Source organism: Scleropages formosus, chromosome 6, assembly GCF_900964775.1.
Source record: "Scleropages formosus chromosome 6, fSclFor1.1, whole genome shotgun sequence".
NCBI lineage: Eukaryota > Metazoa > Chordata > Actinopteri > Osteoglossiformes > Osteoglossidae > Scleropages > Scleropages formosus.
Genome location: NC_041811.1, coordinates 37230152 through 37246558, shown reverse-complemented (window position 1 = coordinate 37246558; position 16407 = coordinate 37230152). Strand labels below are relative to the sequence as shown.

General features: G+C 43.3%; 2 protein-coding genes across 3 annotated transcripts; both read right to left on the bottom strand.

Annotated features, from left to right (window-relative positions):
- Positions 1-1916: 1916 nt before the first annotated feature.
- Positions 1917-5305, bottom strand: cetn3 (centrin 3). Its single transcript, XM_018745092.2, has 5 exons — positions 5177-5305; positions 4411-4546; positions 4198-4312; positions 3635-3826; positions 1917-3116 (listed from the first exon to the last, which is right to left on the bottom strand). Exons 1-5 carry the CDS (start codon positions 5191-5193, stop codon positions 3073-3075), a joined length of 504 nt encoding a protein of 167 aa, XP_018600608.1. The 5' UTR covers positions 5194-5305; the 3' UTR covers positions 1917-3072.
- A 1223-nt stretch (positions 5306-6528) lies between these two features.
- Positions 6529-8984, bottom strand: lysmd3 (LysM, putative peptidoglycan-binding, domain containing 3). Of its 2 annotated transcripts, XM_018745091.1 has the most exons (4): positions 8910-8984; positions 8251-8350; positions 7774-8050; positions 6529-7333 (listed from the first exon to the last, which is right to left on the bottom strand). In XM_018745091.1, the coding sequence occupies exons 3-4, from the start codon at positions 8041-8043 to the stop codon at positions 6797-6799; spliced, it is 807 nt and encodes a 268-aa protein (XP_018600607.1). In that variant the 5' UTR covers positions 8044-8050; positions 8251-8350; positions 8910-8984; the 3' UTR covers positions 6529-6796. The 2 variants fall into 2 exon arrangements, with proteins under 2 accessions (XP_018600607.1, XP_029108893.1); XM_029253060.1 differs by lacking the exons at positions 8251-8350; positions 8910-8984 and having other exon boundaries at positions 7774-8243.
- Positions 8985-16407: the final 7423 nt, after the last annotated feature.

Here is a 16407-nt window from a genome sequence, read left to right as displayed (position 1 = left end):
GCTACCTCAAGCTGCAACTGTCCTAACCCTGTCCTTGGAGCAAATTTGAAAAAGCTGAGAATTATGGCAGACGAAACCTCAGCTGGGGACTACAAATGTGTAGCCTTCTAATCAAACATGGGCTGTTTCACTGTGTGTTCTTTGTTGAAAGAAAAAAAAAGAATACGATGTCTTATTTTGAAAAAGAATATAACCTGCTACACTGAGCTGTATTTAACATGGCAGAACATGAAACTGGTATTGGCAGAACTCTTTCAGGGAATACAGTATCCATGGAAACCAAGACATTACTTTCAATAAAATTATTTCCTTCATAATTTACTCAGTGGAAATATTAAGAAATGGTAAAAATAAAAATGCAATAAAGCAACTTCAGACACCCAGTCTAGAGGAACCACAAAGAAGTTAATGAAATGATTCACTTTACAGCTTTAACAATGGAAAAATAAAGGCACTTTTTTATACTTGACATGGCGACTGAGCGCTGCATGTGTCACTGAGTGATGGCTGCGTGTTATATTTATTGGCACAGACTGGAAAATTCTAGGAAATAAGCATAAATTCCACCTTTCGTGCATTGATTTAAAAATACATAATGCTTTACAGAGTAAGAAGCAAAAATCAAATAAAAAAATCATTAAAACAATAAAGATGTATGTAAGACATACCTGTTTTGTGCAAATATTTCCATACAGAACTTATCAATTTATTACTGTATAATACAATAAAAAGTTTCATTAGCCTTTATCAGGTCAATTTTATATACAGTATTTTCAATCTTATTTCACATTTACTCAGGTACAGGAGAGTTGGAATTTAAGCTATTGGCTAAATAAAAGGAAATAAAAAAATGCATACCCCTCCTTCAGTTCTGGACCATATCTGACCCCTGTGTGTTGACAATATAATGCATCTTTATACTGAAAAATTTAGATGCTTTATATTGCCAGTACAGTATTCAGATCTGACTGCTTAACAAAATGTATGTAACATGTGCTTTAAGATCTACAACCCAGATGCTGCCAAGGCATCACTGTTAATGCAAGTACTGGGGGTCATGTTCACCCACAACACACAGATTTCTAACCCCTTTAAAAGGGCAATTGGCTGAACGAGGCAGTCAAAGAGGATAGAGGAAGGGGGGCAGAATTCCAGTCCGCAGCAAATCTGACACCTTTCTCAAGTGCTTAAATAATTACTAAAAGCTGTCGCTACACATCAAGCGGTCAAACAGAAACACGAAGAGGGCGAATAAAATGAGCCGAGGAAGGGACTGGAGGGGGGTCATACACACTGAAAATTAAATTAACCGCAAGGAAACTGCAGCCAGGCCAGACTACTGGTGTGCCGCTAGCCCCTCTTGCTGATAATACCGTAGCGACGAGCGTTTTACCCTGTGGCTCCACTCTGGCCGCCCCCTCCTCCCCTCAATACCCATCTCACTTGCGAGGCCCAGATACGGGTTGTCAATTAGCAGGCAGGATGAGGAGCGTGCCACTGTCAAATACTGGTGTTATCACAAAGGAAATGTTTCAAATGTCAGCTGGTGACGGGGTCCACAGTGTCTCATTACAAGACAGGGTCAGAAATGTCATGTGCCAAAGAAAAACAAAAGATGACAACCCCTGACATGTAACTCTGAGGCCCGCGCTGTATCTTTTAATGTAAAGTGACACAACACTGATATTGTATTAGATGACAAGAATTCCATGTGGCACAACACAGCAAAGGCCAGCCGCAGATTCACAACTTGTTTGCTGGTTTCTTCTGAAATTCTGATGCAGCAAGTGCCTAAGGACTCCACGATTTTTCATAAAAAGCAACATTTCTTCTCAATTACCTAAAATGTGTCCCTGATTAAGAAACTGTAGGGGGTTTTGCTAGCTGATTTTCCCTGCAATTCAAATTTGTGTTTGCACATAACTACATATTTATATTTCAATGCAAAATTCATTTAAAAAAACAGCAACCTTAGGCCCGCTGTGGTTTAAAATTTCCTGCATGCCAAACCCAGATATATGACTCTCAATGCAAAGATTTAACTTGCCACCAAATGATTTGAAAGGTTTGGATTAAGAAGTAAATGTCAAGACCAGTGTGTTATTGGAAGCCAAAAGGAATTTTAGGTATTAAAATAATATAGTTACAGCTTTTAACAGAAGTTTTTAAAAAAAAAAAAAAAAAAGCCTGTAACAGTAAACCATCTATTTGACTGCCAAGACACACAGCCACAGTCTCACGGTTCTCTTTAAAAACTGTTACCCCCAAAATGAAGCTTCAATGAAAATCTGCTGCAAAAATTTGGAAAATATCTCCATCTAGTGGTTCATTTTCTCACTCTTCTGTACATTTGCTGGGCACAACTCCTTAGTGGGCAATTGCAGTATTTCTCAAATATTTGCCCATTTATTATTTGAGTCACTGTAACCTGTGCGAGGATTTGCCCTTTAAGAACCACAAAACATTATTTGTCCTATGAAGTCCTGCTAAAGCAACCTGTTTTTTTTTTTTTGTTGTTTTTTAATTGGTCCAGAGCTAATGAATCTTCATGTTTTATTATAATCCTCCAAAACTAGATATGATACAAAACTATAGTATATTCACTTAGAAAAACCTTCAAGTGATACATTACACAGTGTTTCACAATGTTTAACTTCAGTACCGTTAAAGCCAGGATGGTAATTAAGGCCCATGTTTGATACGACAGAAGTTTCACAGAGATCAATTTTCCTCTCCAGTGAAATCTGTAAGGTTATGTAATCGCAAGCTTTGGAGATGGCAAAACTTACATTTACTACTGCAAAACCCATGTAATGTGCAAAATGCACAGTGAAATATGAAAAATAAGGTTTGACTATCACACTAATTTAAATCATCTGACTATGCAAACGTACAAAACACTGTATTTTAAACCAATTAAAGGTGAAATTAGTCCAAAACATGAGGACATCCAAATCTTTAGGTAACCAGCTCAAACAGTCCTGACAACTGGTTCATTCTGACCATCTGTATCTGTTGCAAAAAGAGCAAAATGCAGATGGAGCTTCACATCCACGCTGTTATCCATCTACTTCAGGAGTGTCCCATCATGATGGAAATGAACTCTTCTTGGTTTACTGGAAGAGAAAGTGACAGAAAACATACAATCAAAATCCCACCTTAGAATTTTCAGCTGCCACTGAAGCAACTCCTGCATCTGAGCATGAAAGACATTGAGAAATGAGCACATTGAGGAATGAATAAAAACAAAGCGGTACCAGTAAAACTACACACATTACAAATAGTGGAGTCACAAATTTTCACAAATCCCAACACGACTTTCAATTTCACTGCCTATTTTCATCACATCAGTGTTCAACAAAACATACTTTTACTTAGCAACTTTACAGCAACTGACCCACTTTTACAACAGGGTACTCTTCCTGGGACAACTGAGGTAAGTACCTTGACTAAGGGGTACAACAGTAGGAAAGGGGATTCTAAGAGGGACCTTCAAATCGCAAGTTTACTCCCATAGTCACTACGCCACCTGCTGCCCTATTATTGCCCAAGAAGCCACAGTAAGTGGAAGCCTTGCACTTTTACTCTTGGGTTCTAGTTTCTTCCCCCACAACAAGCTGTTAACACTGCATACTTTCTCCATCTCCATCTGCATCAAACTCATCTATCATGGCTCGCAGCTCCTCGTCTGTGATGTTCTCGCCGAGCTCTCTTGCCACCCGCCGCAGGTTCCTCAGACTGATCTTCCCAGAGTCGTCATCATCAAACAACTTGAAAGCCTTCAGAATCTCCTCCTGAGGATCTCGATCCAAAATCTTGTCTGTCACTACAAAGCATTGAAAGCAACCGTGAGAGAAACCTTACATTTCATTATCTGTAATGTCATAGCTCAGCTGGCAGGGCCCTCACACTCATCTCACGTGATGAATTCTCCAACCATAAAGCTGGAGGTATAATCTGAATTCTAGTGGCATCCCTCGTAAGATGTGAACCCACTTCTCCATATGCCATTTTGTAACACAGTTCTCGCAGTCTACATCTTACTTTCTGTACACATCTGCACCTTGACAACAATGGGGCTCCATATGGGCCAGAGATGCCTTCACTTTCTGAGGAAGCTCAGGTCTTTTGGAAGATGTTGTGCCAGTTTGCTGTAGTGCCTGCAGTCCTTCACACAGCTGGAGCTGCATCACTTACCCACTTCCTTAAAATCTTCAAATGTAATTTTCCCACTTCCTTCCCGGTCGTAATCTTTTAATATCTTAAGCACATCCGCTTTCTTCACGTCAAACCCCAAAGCCCTCATGGCAACCTTGGGAATGAGGCGGAGGGGAGTCAAACACAACACAACACAAGCAGTCACAATGCACCTGTGGAATACCTGTCGGAGCACAGGAACAAAAGGCTCACCTTTAACTCGTGATAGTCTATTTCTCTGTCTTTATCAGTATCGAAGAGGTCAAATGCCTCTCTGACTTCTTGCTTTTGTTCCTCGCTCAGTTCCCTCTTCTTCTTTCTTTTACTTCTGTCCGCTGCAATTTCGCTCCTGCAACATTGCGTGACACATTAGGCACAAGCATGCATTTCAACATGAGATGAGATACTTTACTTATTTGTCATTGCATGCAATACAACGAAATTTTGCGTGGCAGCCCTCAGAACAATGGCAAGAAAGAACACTTTAATAAATTAATAAATGTAAGAATTAGATTGAAACTTCGTCCTTCGCTTTTTTGCTAAAATTATAGTCTCGGCGTGGGGAGGGGAGGAATGTAATACATTATAGCCTGCTCCTGCACCTGTTATTCCCCAAAACATGGGCCAGGAGTGATGGAAAGTTAAGAAGTTATATTTAAAATTTGAATTCGCCTGGCTGCAATAATATATAATAATATACGGCTCTGTTGCAGCAAGACACGAAAAACCAATCCAACCGACTAAGTACCACAGAGACTGAGAGAGGAGTCGACTAGTCTACAGCATTAGATAGCATGCATTCGCAGGCCCCAGGTTTATTATTAAAAGAAATAAAGAAAACGAGCGAGTTCAGCTGTGTACTCGAATGAATTTCGTACTAGCTAAACCGTTAGTCAGTAGTAGTTATTGCAAAGTAAGATACATTCTGGGAAGTTAACGCAAATTATCATTTCTACAAACCTAATCCTTATGTACTTACCGCATCGACAAACTCATTGTTATATTTTCCCAGGGAAGAAAATTTTTAACGCCTCTACAAACAACACGAGTTAAAAACAAACCCGTTTCCGGAACCGGTCATTGCTGTGTTTCTGATTGGCTGGTGTTCGTCACCAAGTTGTAGTACGTTTGTTGTGATTGGGTAGAATTGTCGCCTATCATATCACTCGATATTTAACCGCCGAACGCTTTCGCGTTAACAACGGAAGTGTTGACAAGCGCCGGAAATATCATATAGCTCCGCCCCAAACAAAAAATTAAATATTTCGTTAACTGAACAAAATTAAAAATGAGAAAATTCCCTTTACTATCCCTTATCATACAAGCTCCAAGTCTTAATTTTCCTCTTAAAATGGACAAAAAACGTAGTCTAACACTCCCTTAGTACTGTGCTAGTAGGCTATGTGTATCAAATGTGCTTTGCTCTCAGGGTCACATTAAGTCCCAGTAATTCTCCACAGCACCTCCCACACAGTTGGTGTCATAATTCTGTGGAGCCAGTCTCCAATGGCTCTTGGAACAGACAATTAAAAACGTGAATGGAAAATAAGGCTCTTCCATATTTTCCCATAGCCACTTTGCGTTTATGGAACTCATGTACCTATAGCACAAGTGCTTGGTCACAGTGAAAGCACAGAGAGGCTGCTTCTATAAACTCTAAGCAACACCTGGAGCTTTAAACAGGGGGTACTCACCCTTTCCTTAAGTGTTGGTGATCCAGAGCCCATCCAGGCAACACAGGCCAGATGGGATGGCAGTCCATTGCAGTGCAACCACACCCACGAAGTGACACACACACACACTACACACATTTCAGAATAATGAATGTGTGCAAACTACAGGAGGAAACTCACACAAACACAATGAGAAAACATGAAAACTTTGCACAGACTCAGCAGAACTAGAACCTTCACCCAAACAGCCCAGGCACCATACAATAGAGATTATTGAAAATAGATTTTATTTCTTTTCAATCTAATTAAGCTCTTTAAGAGTCCACAGGGGAAGGCACATACTGAAAAAGTAACATACATACAAACAAATGCCAATCTATAAATCACAATTTTAAAAGTTAGCCATTAGAGAACCATGCAATACATTTCACATTTCATAAACATGCCCTTGGACAAGAAGAGCATCCTTTTTAACTGAGGAAATGTTGCTGTTAATGGGGATGCAATTCACAGCAAAAATTCAAATCGATACTGATACTGTAAGTACACAAATAATACAAGGACTTCAGTTGAATAAATTAGAGAATTAATATATATATTCCTGAAAATTGACCTGGAGGCAGCAATGCAGAGAATGACCCCCCCCCCCCCAAAAAAAGGGGGGGAATGACCAAAAAATCTCCTTCCACAGAAGTGTAGGTAAAGGATGAAATAGACTTCCACAATGTCCCACTTGTGTCTCTAGAAGCTGAGATCAATTTTGTCAAAGATATTCTAAAAAGATTATCTAGTCTACAAAGTCATGATTGCACTTAAATGCTTCAAAATCTCTATAGTTCACAATGTGTGGTCCTCATGGAGGAAGGGGCAAAGTATGGGCAAGCTTCAGTTCTCACAGGGTGCTTCCTTGCCTTCAACCCAGCAGGCTATGTGGGCTGTGGACGCTGGGTCTCTGTGGAGGCGTGGTGGCTAACGTCACCCTTCATAAGCACCTCATAATAAAGCAGGTAGAACACAGGGGTGATTATACCAACCACAAGCATGATACCCACTGCCATCCACCACCTCAGACCCCAGTCAGCCCCGTAATAAGGGTCCTTTCGGGGGGTTGGCCGACGATCGGGGTCCACTGAAGCCCGCTGTGGGTTAAGGGATGAGACAACCTCATTAAGGCTTCCCCTTGCTGGATCCGTGAACTTGACAAGTTGCTCTATGTCCCTGTCCTTCTCCTGTAGGAAGCTACCCACACTCTCTGTGGAGGATGAGGAGGATGTTTCTGCTCCGGCGTCAGGCCCAAGCCCACCAAAAAGCAGCCGCTCTCCAGCGGAAACACCTGGCTTCAGCACGGCTGTGCCATGAATCTCTCTCAGGATGCTGAACTTCTTCACTGGGATCTTGATGGTTCTCAGCGCAAAGAAGTCCTGCTCAGTCAGAAGGTTGTTGGCCCTTTTGATATCTGCCACCTGTGTAACAGAGTATTTTCAAACACTGCGCTGAGCACACGACACAAAAAAGGCATCATCAGTACAGAAACCTAGGAAGAAGTCAAGGAAAGAAGAGAATGAGAATCTACCACGAGGCCATCCAATCTGAAGAAAACACGTTCATATCTGACCAGTTTTTAATCTTGCGGTAGCACTGTTGACATTAAAAACAAAAGCATAAGAGACAATGGTAAAGGGTCCCTTTTTAAAGAAAAATGAGCTTGTATAGTCTCACATGACAACTTTTTTGAGCTATGGGATGCAAAGTATTCTCAACAGCATTTACTAACATTAAAACAGCATAGAATTTTTACAGCACATTATTGGGCTTTTTGGGTTGACAACTTCAATTTCACCAACACAATGACACAACCTCAGTCCACAAACTGATAACTGACAAAGAGGGTATCGGTCATTACCGAGCAGAAGTACTGCAGAGAAATAGCGTTTAAGGTGTCTCCCTCCTTGATATCCCGCACCAGATACACAATGTCATCCATCCTGTCCCTGGAAGCGCTCCTCTTCAGTCTCTCCCTGCCCCTGGGACGAAGCTCATAGGATTCTCCATCCTCCTCAGAAAACTCATTTTCTGACACGAGGCCGTTTCCAAACGTGTACACGTGGCCTCCGTTGGAAGGTTGTGTCGTTGCTGCCGGCTGAAATGCAGCCTGTTGGCTTCTCCCTGTCATTGTGTCACTGCACAAAAACAACACACACACACACACACACACACACACACACACTTGTGATAGACACCAGGAAAACATTTGTTAGACATACTAATTTGCACCCAACTATGACACTACAGGCATTAAATTACATTGTAACTGTTCTCCTTTCAGAAATACACTGTCTATGGACAGTAACTCGCACTGTAACTGTTTATGGATTCTTACCTACTCACAACCAGTAAGAGGATGTCTCTCTTCTAATTTATTCTACACTGTGAGAAGCGCTGCATTCTTCTCACAGTCCATCATACCGACACAGCGTGAACTGGAAAAGAAAACAAGCGTTACTGACTCTGCAGGCACCAGAATAAGTGTACAAACAAAGCGTAAACACAAGCACTGCTCTAAAGTCACGACACCACAACAATCATCAATGATTGACAGATGAGCGGAAAAGAAGCGACTGACTGAGTCCGGCGAAATCATTATCATCATGACATGAGGGAAAGCTCCGTCAGCTTCGCTCGTCCTGCTCCCGCTATTACACACAATAAACACACCGTCTTGTCTACTATTACTACTACTACTACTACACACCTGCAGGCTGCAACAAGAGGCAGATCCTGCGCTACTACACTCTGTGTCTTGTTTGCTGAGGCAGCACGAACCCGACGAGACGAGCAGCTCCGCGCTCCGCTACCGAGTAAAACACTCAGTCTGACTCTCGTCTCGACTGAGGCAAATGAAATTCGGACCCGGCCGGACAAACTGAAGTGTCCAAGCACACGCTTTCAAAGTCACTCCACACATTTTCGCGACAGAAGACGAATTTCAACAAAATGACAAAATATGCCTTGAGGCAAGTGTGTGTGTATTTAAAGTACCTCACACACATCGGCGACACTTTCACTCCTCTCCCTCCGCCGCCTCTACGTTCCGTTCAGCCACGTAGACAGACGCGAAGACGTAATGACGTCACTTCCGGGAGTCAGGCGAAGGCGGGCTTTGTTTCCATCATTTCTTCGTTTATATGCTTTTGTTTTGTGATCTCCACTCATTTTAAACAAAAATATATATTTTCTTACCCCACCAGTTACTTTTTCCATATTTATTTTTACTATTCATAAATATTTATTTCTACAGTGAAACTGACTTTCTATACTGTATATACTGTAATTCATAACAGTTATATGTTCATTTCCTGCTGTCTGTTATTGTGTGAATCTGTATTATTGCGCCTGCTTGCCTGTCTGTGTCTCTTACCTTCATAATAGTAAACCTTGTTACCTGGAGAGCCGCAAGCGGGGGTTTTGTAGTGCGCTCTGCACACCTACTGCCTAGTATATGTGTCAACAGTAAACTTGAACTCTTAAGATGTATTCTGTTAATTCCCTCCAGCTGGCAATAGCACATAATCCATAAGCCAGCTTTGGGTTGACTCCTAATGTTTGCGGCAACAAGTACTTGGTGTCGGAATGCCAGCTTACTTTGGCGCGGCAGCTTAGCAAGGACTCGCGGTATCTAAGAGCTCCCAGGCTGTGGCCTTGGCTGTGGGTTTGAAGCCTTGCTCTCGATCCGCTTGCATTGGGAACGTTGTGTGCATATGAAACCAGAGCCGTCTACGTGAGAGCAGCAGAGGAAACTCAACAACATAAACATGTATCCTGAGGGTTGCTGGTTCAATTTCAGATGAGGAGCACTGCTCTTGTACTGTACTGTAACAGACGGGAAGCTGAAGTTGGCCACGTCCGCACGGCTCGCTCGGGAGGAAACGAGCACGAGGTGCGGCCAAGTCGGAATAGGAGAACTTTAGAAAGACAGGCGATGTTGGCGTCAGTTTTGCTTTCTGACCTTTTCCTTCTGGAGTGAAAGAAACTTGAGAGATCACTGTATACGAGTTAAATTTTCAACTTTCGGGAGTTATATTTAGGTGTGAGAATTGAGAGAGGTTTGAGAGCTTTGATTTAAATTGTTTTTAATGTACTTTGCTCTGAAATTTTGCTTGAACTGCAGCGGGTGTTTATCACGAAAGAGTCATTTGGGTGTCATTGTCTTTTTTACTAGTAACACACACACACACACACACACACACACATTTTCAGAACCGCTTGTCCCATACGGGGTCACGGGGAACCGGAGCCTAACCCGGCAACTCAGGGCGTAAGGCTGGAGGGGGAGGGGACATACCCAAGACGGGACGCCAGTCCATCGCAAGGCACCCCAAGCGGGACTCGAACCCCAGACCCACCGGAGAGCAGGACTGTGGTCCAACCCACTGCGCCACCGCACCCCCCTTACTAGTAACACTTATGAGGAAAAGAAATAAAACTTGATGCAGATTTAGCCACTGCTGCTCCCCACCTGGTTGCTTCATGAACCGGACATGCTCTGACACGTACCTGGTTTGAATTATTCCAGTAGCCAGTTTGGTAATATGTTTGAGAAACGATGACGACTAAAACGTGATTGTTTTCAATGAATGCCATTCTAGTAAGCTTGTATCCACTGAAAAAAATCATTTGTAAGCTTAGTATTACTCATGAAAATCAATGGCTTCTACTTTTTTTTTAAGCTTAACATGTAGAAAATGCAACTCAGAATATCTTTCCATACAAACCAGAGCACTTGGAGGAAACCCACACAGACACAGGGAGAACGTGTAGAATCTACGGAGACGCAGCTAAATTGAGACCTACACCTAAACCGCCTGGATACTGAGGTTTGAGCACTACCTGTTGTGCCGCCGTGCCGTCCGTGATCTGCAGCTTAATACTTGCAGAGCCCTGTATGTCTAAGAGTTGAGGGTAGCAGCAGTTAAGAGCAGTAGGGGACTATAATGATAGTCCACAAGTGTACCCAAATATTTCCTAATGTTTTTCCAAGTTTTCAGGTAGACAGGGAATCTTATGAAATTTCTGAATAAAAGCTAAAGACCTTAACAGTCTTGGGTCACATAAATATTTTTTTATGCCAACTCACTGTTTGTCCAGCCTCGTCTGGAACTACTTTATCATGTACATAATTTGTGAAGTCTAGTAATATAATGTCATATTTGGTGAAGAAGCCTTGCCCGTCTCTCTGGGTTGGAAAAGCTTCGTTTCATTTGTGAACGTGGTCCAAAAATGGTAAGGTCATTAATAACTAGTCAGCCTGGTGTTTTACACCAAACATCTGCTTGCTTCTACCTGCGGGTATTATTGTGCAGTTTTCTTATTTCTTATTTAGTTGAATAGTCAGTTGAAGGATTTTCACATTTACATGTCTTCATTTAGCAGACGCTTTTCTCCAAAATGACGTACATCTCATAGAAAAATATCACGTGTTCATTGCATCAGCAGAAAAAGCAAATCTGCAGACGTATGATTCTAAGCAGTTAATTTATTACTTTCCACCATATGAACCAATATACACCGCAAGAGTAGCTGCATAAAGTTTATCTGTTATTCGATAGGTATGATCACAAAGTTATTGAGCGTAAACATTTATACACAACCACATACACTGGTCATCCTTGGTGTGTGAGATGGCCTGCGATGGATGTGGGCAATTTGTGACAAACACAGGGGCTCCACACCACATTGCCCCAGTGACAGGATCTATGGTGCAAATAAAGAAAATAATTTAAACAGCAGCTTTACTATTTATAGCCACCGTGCATGACCTGTGTTGCGGGGTTGAAGTGGGCTGACAAAGTGGGCTTGTACACGCACGCGCGCGCACACACACACACACACACACACAAACACACACACATACACACACACAGCCTCTTTGTCCACCTTGTACCTTAATGGTAGAAGGGAAAAGCAGACCAGCTCTGTGCTGAGGGGGGCAGTAGAGCTCAACTGAATGGTCCTTCCTCACAAAGATGTGGGGATCTATTGCATCCCTTCCCCACTGATACCGAGGTCTGCGGGGGGTCAAATGTCCAGAGGAGTGTAACTGTTGATTGTACGTGTCGCTCCGCAGCAGCACTCGTACCCCTCCTTAATACATTTACCGCAGATTCCCAAGGGAGGTTTATAAAAAGCTTCCTGGTGTTTCATGTGGTGTGGAATGGAGGACCAAAGGTGAGGCGACTCAGGTGAGGGATACACAGAGCTTTGGTCATCCTCTTCAGCCTGCTCCCTGGGGGGTATGCCCATCGGAACCGTATTATGTGAAGATTTCTAAATATGTAGACCGAAAAAAGAAACTGTTACATAATAAAGTGTTAATGACTCAGCCTTTTAAATGTACACAGAATTTTCAGACTCTTCCCTTGCAGAAATTTTCTGGAAAATTTCTACAGGATTATATAGGAATCCTGGGACCCATAACATGCTAATGAAGCTGATTTGTGGCTTTATGAGATTTTTTTGGACATACCAGGGTGTACTGTTCGAGAACTTGAGTTTATAAGTGGATGTTTTAGCATTAAGTCCAAGTAGGAATGTGCTCTAAAACAGTAAACATTTTAACCCTTTATTATTATTATTATTATTATTATTATTATTATTATTATTATTATTATTATTTACTGCTAGGGAAATAATATTTTATGAGGGGCGCGGTGGCGCAGTGGGTTGGACCGGGTCCTGCTCTCTAGTGGGTCTGGGGTTCGAGTCCCGCTTGGGGTGCCTTGTGATGGACTGGCGTCCCGTCCTGGGTGTGTCCCCTCCCCCTCCGGCCTTATGCCCTGTGTTGCCGGGTAGGCTCTGGTTCCCCCCAACCCCGTATGGGACAAGCGGTTCAGAAAGTGTGTGTGTGAGAAATAATATTTTATAATATAATTAATAATTTATACTGGTCAGAGGGGGACAATGAGATATCAGTCACACTTTCTGCTTCATTCTCCTTTCACACCTGTCAGGTGAAGCTCAGTTGACTCTTCCAGCTTTATAAATGTTTCATGCAATCAGGCACTTCTCAGGGGGGACCTCTTGAATTTCATCAGTTCAGAACAACAAAAAAACCTGTAGCTGCCCACAGACGTGTTTTAAACGGAACAGTGTTCGGCACAGTCTGCACAACAAAATACACACCACCGCCAACGTTACGACTGTGTGTTGTGTGTCGACAGCTCTTGAGTCTGCTGTTGAAGGCAGTTTTGTATATTGAATGCGTGTCACTTCGGGGAAAACAAAAATCAACTCATAGTTTTTAACCATATTTTCTTACATACACTAATCTGACACTTTTCTCCAGGGACTTACAGTATAATATTGAGTTACGCAGAAATTATTTAGCCGTTTATGTAGCTGGGTGGGTACCTTCTCTCAAAGGTATAAGCTATAGCTGGAGATGGGCTTCAAACCTGTGACCTTTGAGTCCAAGGCAGCAGCTGTAGCCTCTTTTCTACCAGCTGTCCCTGCAGTGCTGCTGTTTCACGGCGCCTGGGTGGTGCAAGAGGATGTCGGTTCGATCCCCGCTCAATCCGTGTGGAGTTTCCATGTTCTCCCTGTTTCTATGTGGGTTTCCTCTGGGTGCTCTGGTTTCCTCCCACAGTGCAAAGACATGCTGTTCAGGTTCCCCCATAGTGCATGACCCAGTGCAAGTAGTGTATCTAGCAGTGTAAGTCACCGCAGTGAATAAGGTGTGTGGGTGTGTGCAGATGGGAAAGAGTTCACTACATAGAGTTCATTGGAAGTTGCTTTGGACAGAAGTGTCTGATAAAGAAGTAAATGCAGTTACCTGTTTACTGTAATGTACTGTACTGTAGGGCAATGGGAGACATGTCCCTCCAACGCTGCCCTCAAAACAAGATGAATTTGTTTACCCCATTATTTTGCTGTTACTCCTCTGAGCTCTATTGCTGTTTCGTCCTTCGCTCCCCCAGTATCTGGAAAGTTGTCCTGCCTCCGCCAGACAGTGCTTGGTTGTGTGAGTCGATGTGTCGAGATGCGGAGGGACGGCGAAGGACTCGATGGACGCGATGAAAGCCACGGGCTCCGCGCCGAAGCCCTTTCCTGAGCGCGGGGCCCTTCCTGCTGCTCCGCGTGCTGGAGCTGCGTTGACCCAACGCCAACGTAAACAGAAAGAAGATGCAGACGGGAAAGAGAAAGAGACGGAAACGGTGCCACGTGGGGCCTGCTGTGACGCAGTGCACCGGTTACCCTTATGACGCTGCGCGCTCCGACTACTTCCTCTTACCCACAGAGGAAGCCTGTTTTCCTAGAAATGATTCCAGTGACAAGAATAAATGTGCCTGTGAGCTCATGGGTCATCTGAGGACACACACAACTGAAACATGTGCGCTGGAACACTGTTGGGACCAGAAGGTTGTTTGGAACTCGATTTGTTCGTGACTCCAGAGTCAATATTGACAGAAGCTCCATACATATGATCCTTCGCAGTAACTTTGCTACATTAAGGTACTTACAGTTATTTACACAGCTTGGTTGGGGGGGGTTTGAACCCTCAAAAGACAACAGCGTTAACCACAACGCTACCAGCCGTCCCCACCTTCAGGGCTGAGGTTCACAATATTATGATTAACGAAGTACTCTGTGACACTTCTGCCCATTGGTCCGATATTAATAACGCTTATATTCTTGTTTCACGATATTTGTGGTGATTGGGAGCCCATGCTGGAAATGTATGACACGAGGCAGCGAACACCCTGAATTTAATTCCTGTTCATTGCGGTGTAACATTTTTCTTTATTTATTTTGTTTAATTCACGTCTAAAAACATTAAAATTAATACACATTTTAAGTTTCTGAAAAAAATAAACTATGTTAAAACCAAATCTATTTTAAAACACACACACATTTTCTAAACCGCTTGTCCCATACCGGGTCGCGGAGCCTACCCGGCAACACAGGGCGTAAGGCCGGAGGGGGAGGGGACGCACCCAGGACGGGACGCCAGTCCATCGTAAGGCACCCCAAGCGGGATTCGAACCCCAGACCCACTGGAGAGCAGGACCCGGTCCAACCCACTGCGCCACCGCACCCCCGCTATCTATTTTAAAACAATGGAAAAGAAAAATGTTGTGTCTTTGTTACCATGTTGTTGATGACTGAGAGACAGGAGCTGTAAACACTGTGGAAGGGAGTCGAATCCATGGTCACACTGTGTTTGCTAATGTTTTACTGGCAACTAAGGGCTGGATGCAGGAACACAGTCCTGTTCGCTCCAAACAGAGGGAGGTTGTGTAAAATGGAAAAGCGAGAAGAACGCAGGTGGTAACGGGGTACGTTACCGTTCTCCATGCAGTCGAGTTCACAGTAAAGGTGAATGTCAAAGCACGGTCAGTGTGTCCAATACCTTGTTCTCCAGAAACATGCACCATATTCAATAATTAAATTAAAGTAAAAAAATAAGAAGAAAGAAAAGCTCTATGTTCAGCTACTCGTGTGATGTACTCTGGTTCATCTGGCGGAATGTGACACATGAACTGTACTCTAGAATCACGTTTCTGAGTCCAAATCTCTCCTTCTGTTGATGCGCTCAGGGTTCGAGAAGAACACCGCTCTCCATCCTCACTCCTGCAGAGGCAAATCCAGGCCAAGCGCAAGCAAAAGGGCTTTAGGTGGAGCAACGGAGCGTCTGGCTGCCTAAGAACTTGTGGATTTTCTGGTTTCTCAACTGCTGCGGACGAACGACTGCGATGAGGAGCAGCGTGTTCACATGGGAATTCTTCACGCTTGGTTCGATTTGTGAGAGTGCAGTAACACACCAAGACGACGCAAGAAAGAACCTCAGTGTTGCAGAAGGACAGCAGGTGAAACCAGTTACTCCTGTCTCCGCACTGTCTGGGAGGACATGAGGGAATGAGCAGCGAGGGCCAGGAAATACGTTTTGCGCTCAGCAGACGACAATTTTAGAAAGTGTGGTGACCGCTCTTCCTCCGAGGGTGAGGTGTTCCGGAAAGTTCTGGGCAGGAGATGGGAAATGGCTTTACCCTGGTGGAGGTGCTGTATCGCCTGGTGGTGGGAGTTTAATTGTTAGGCTTTTATTTTTGGGACTTTCTTTCTGGGAAAGTCACCATTAACCCGTCTGGCCATTTGTGTTTTTTTAAGCCGTCTATTTATTTTATTTTATTCTTTTTTTTACACAGCGCCTGGGTGGTGCGAGAGGATGTGGGTTCGATCCCCGCTCAGTCTGTGTGGAGTTTACATGTTTTCCCCGTGTCTGCTCTGGTTTCCTCCCACACTCCAAAGACATACTGTTCGGGTTCCCCCACAGCGTGTGAATGACAGCAAGTGTGTTCCACCGATGTATGGATGAGTGACCCTTTATAAGTAGTGTATCCAGCAGTGTAAGTCACTGCGGTGAATAAGGTGTGTGGGCTGATAACACTACATAGAATTCAGTTGCTTTGGAGAAAAGTGTCTGATAAATAAGTAAATGTAAACGTACTGTGGTACGTCAATGGACAGCAGCAACCGTTGCTGC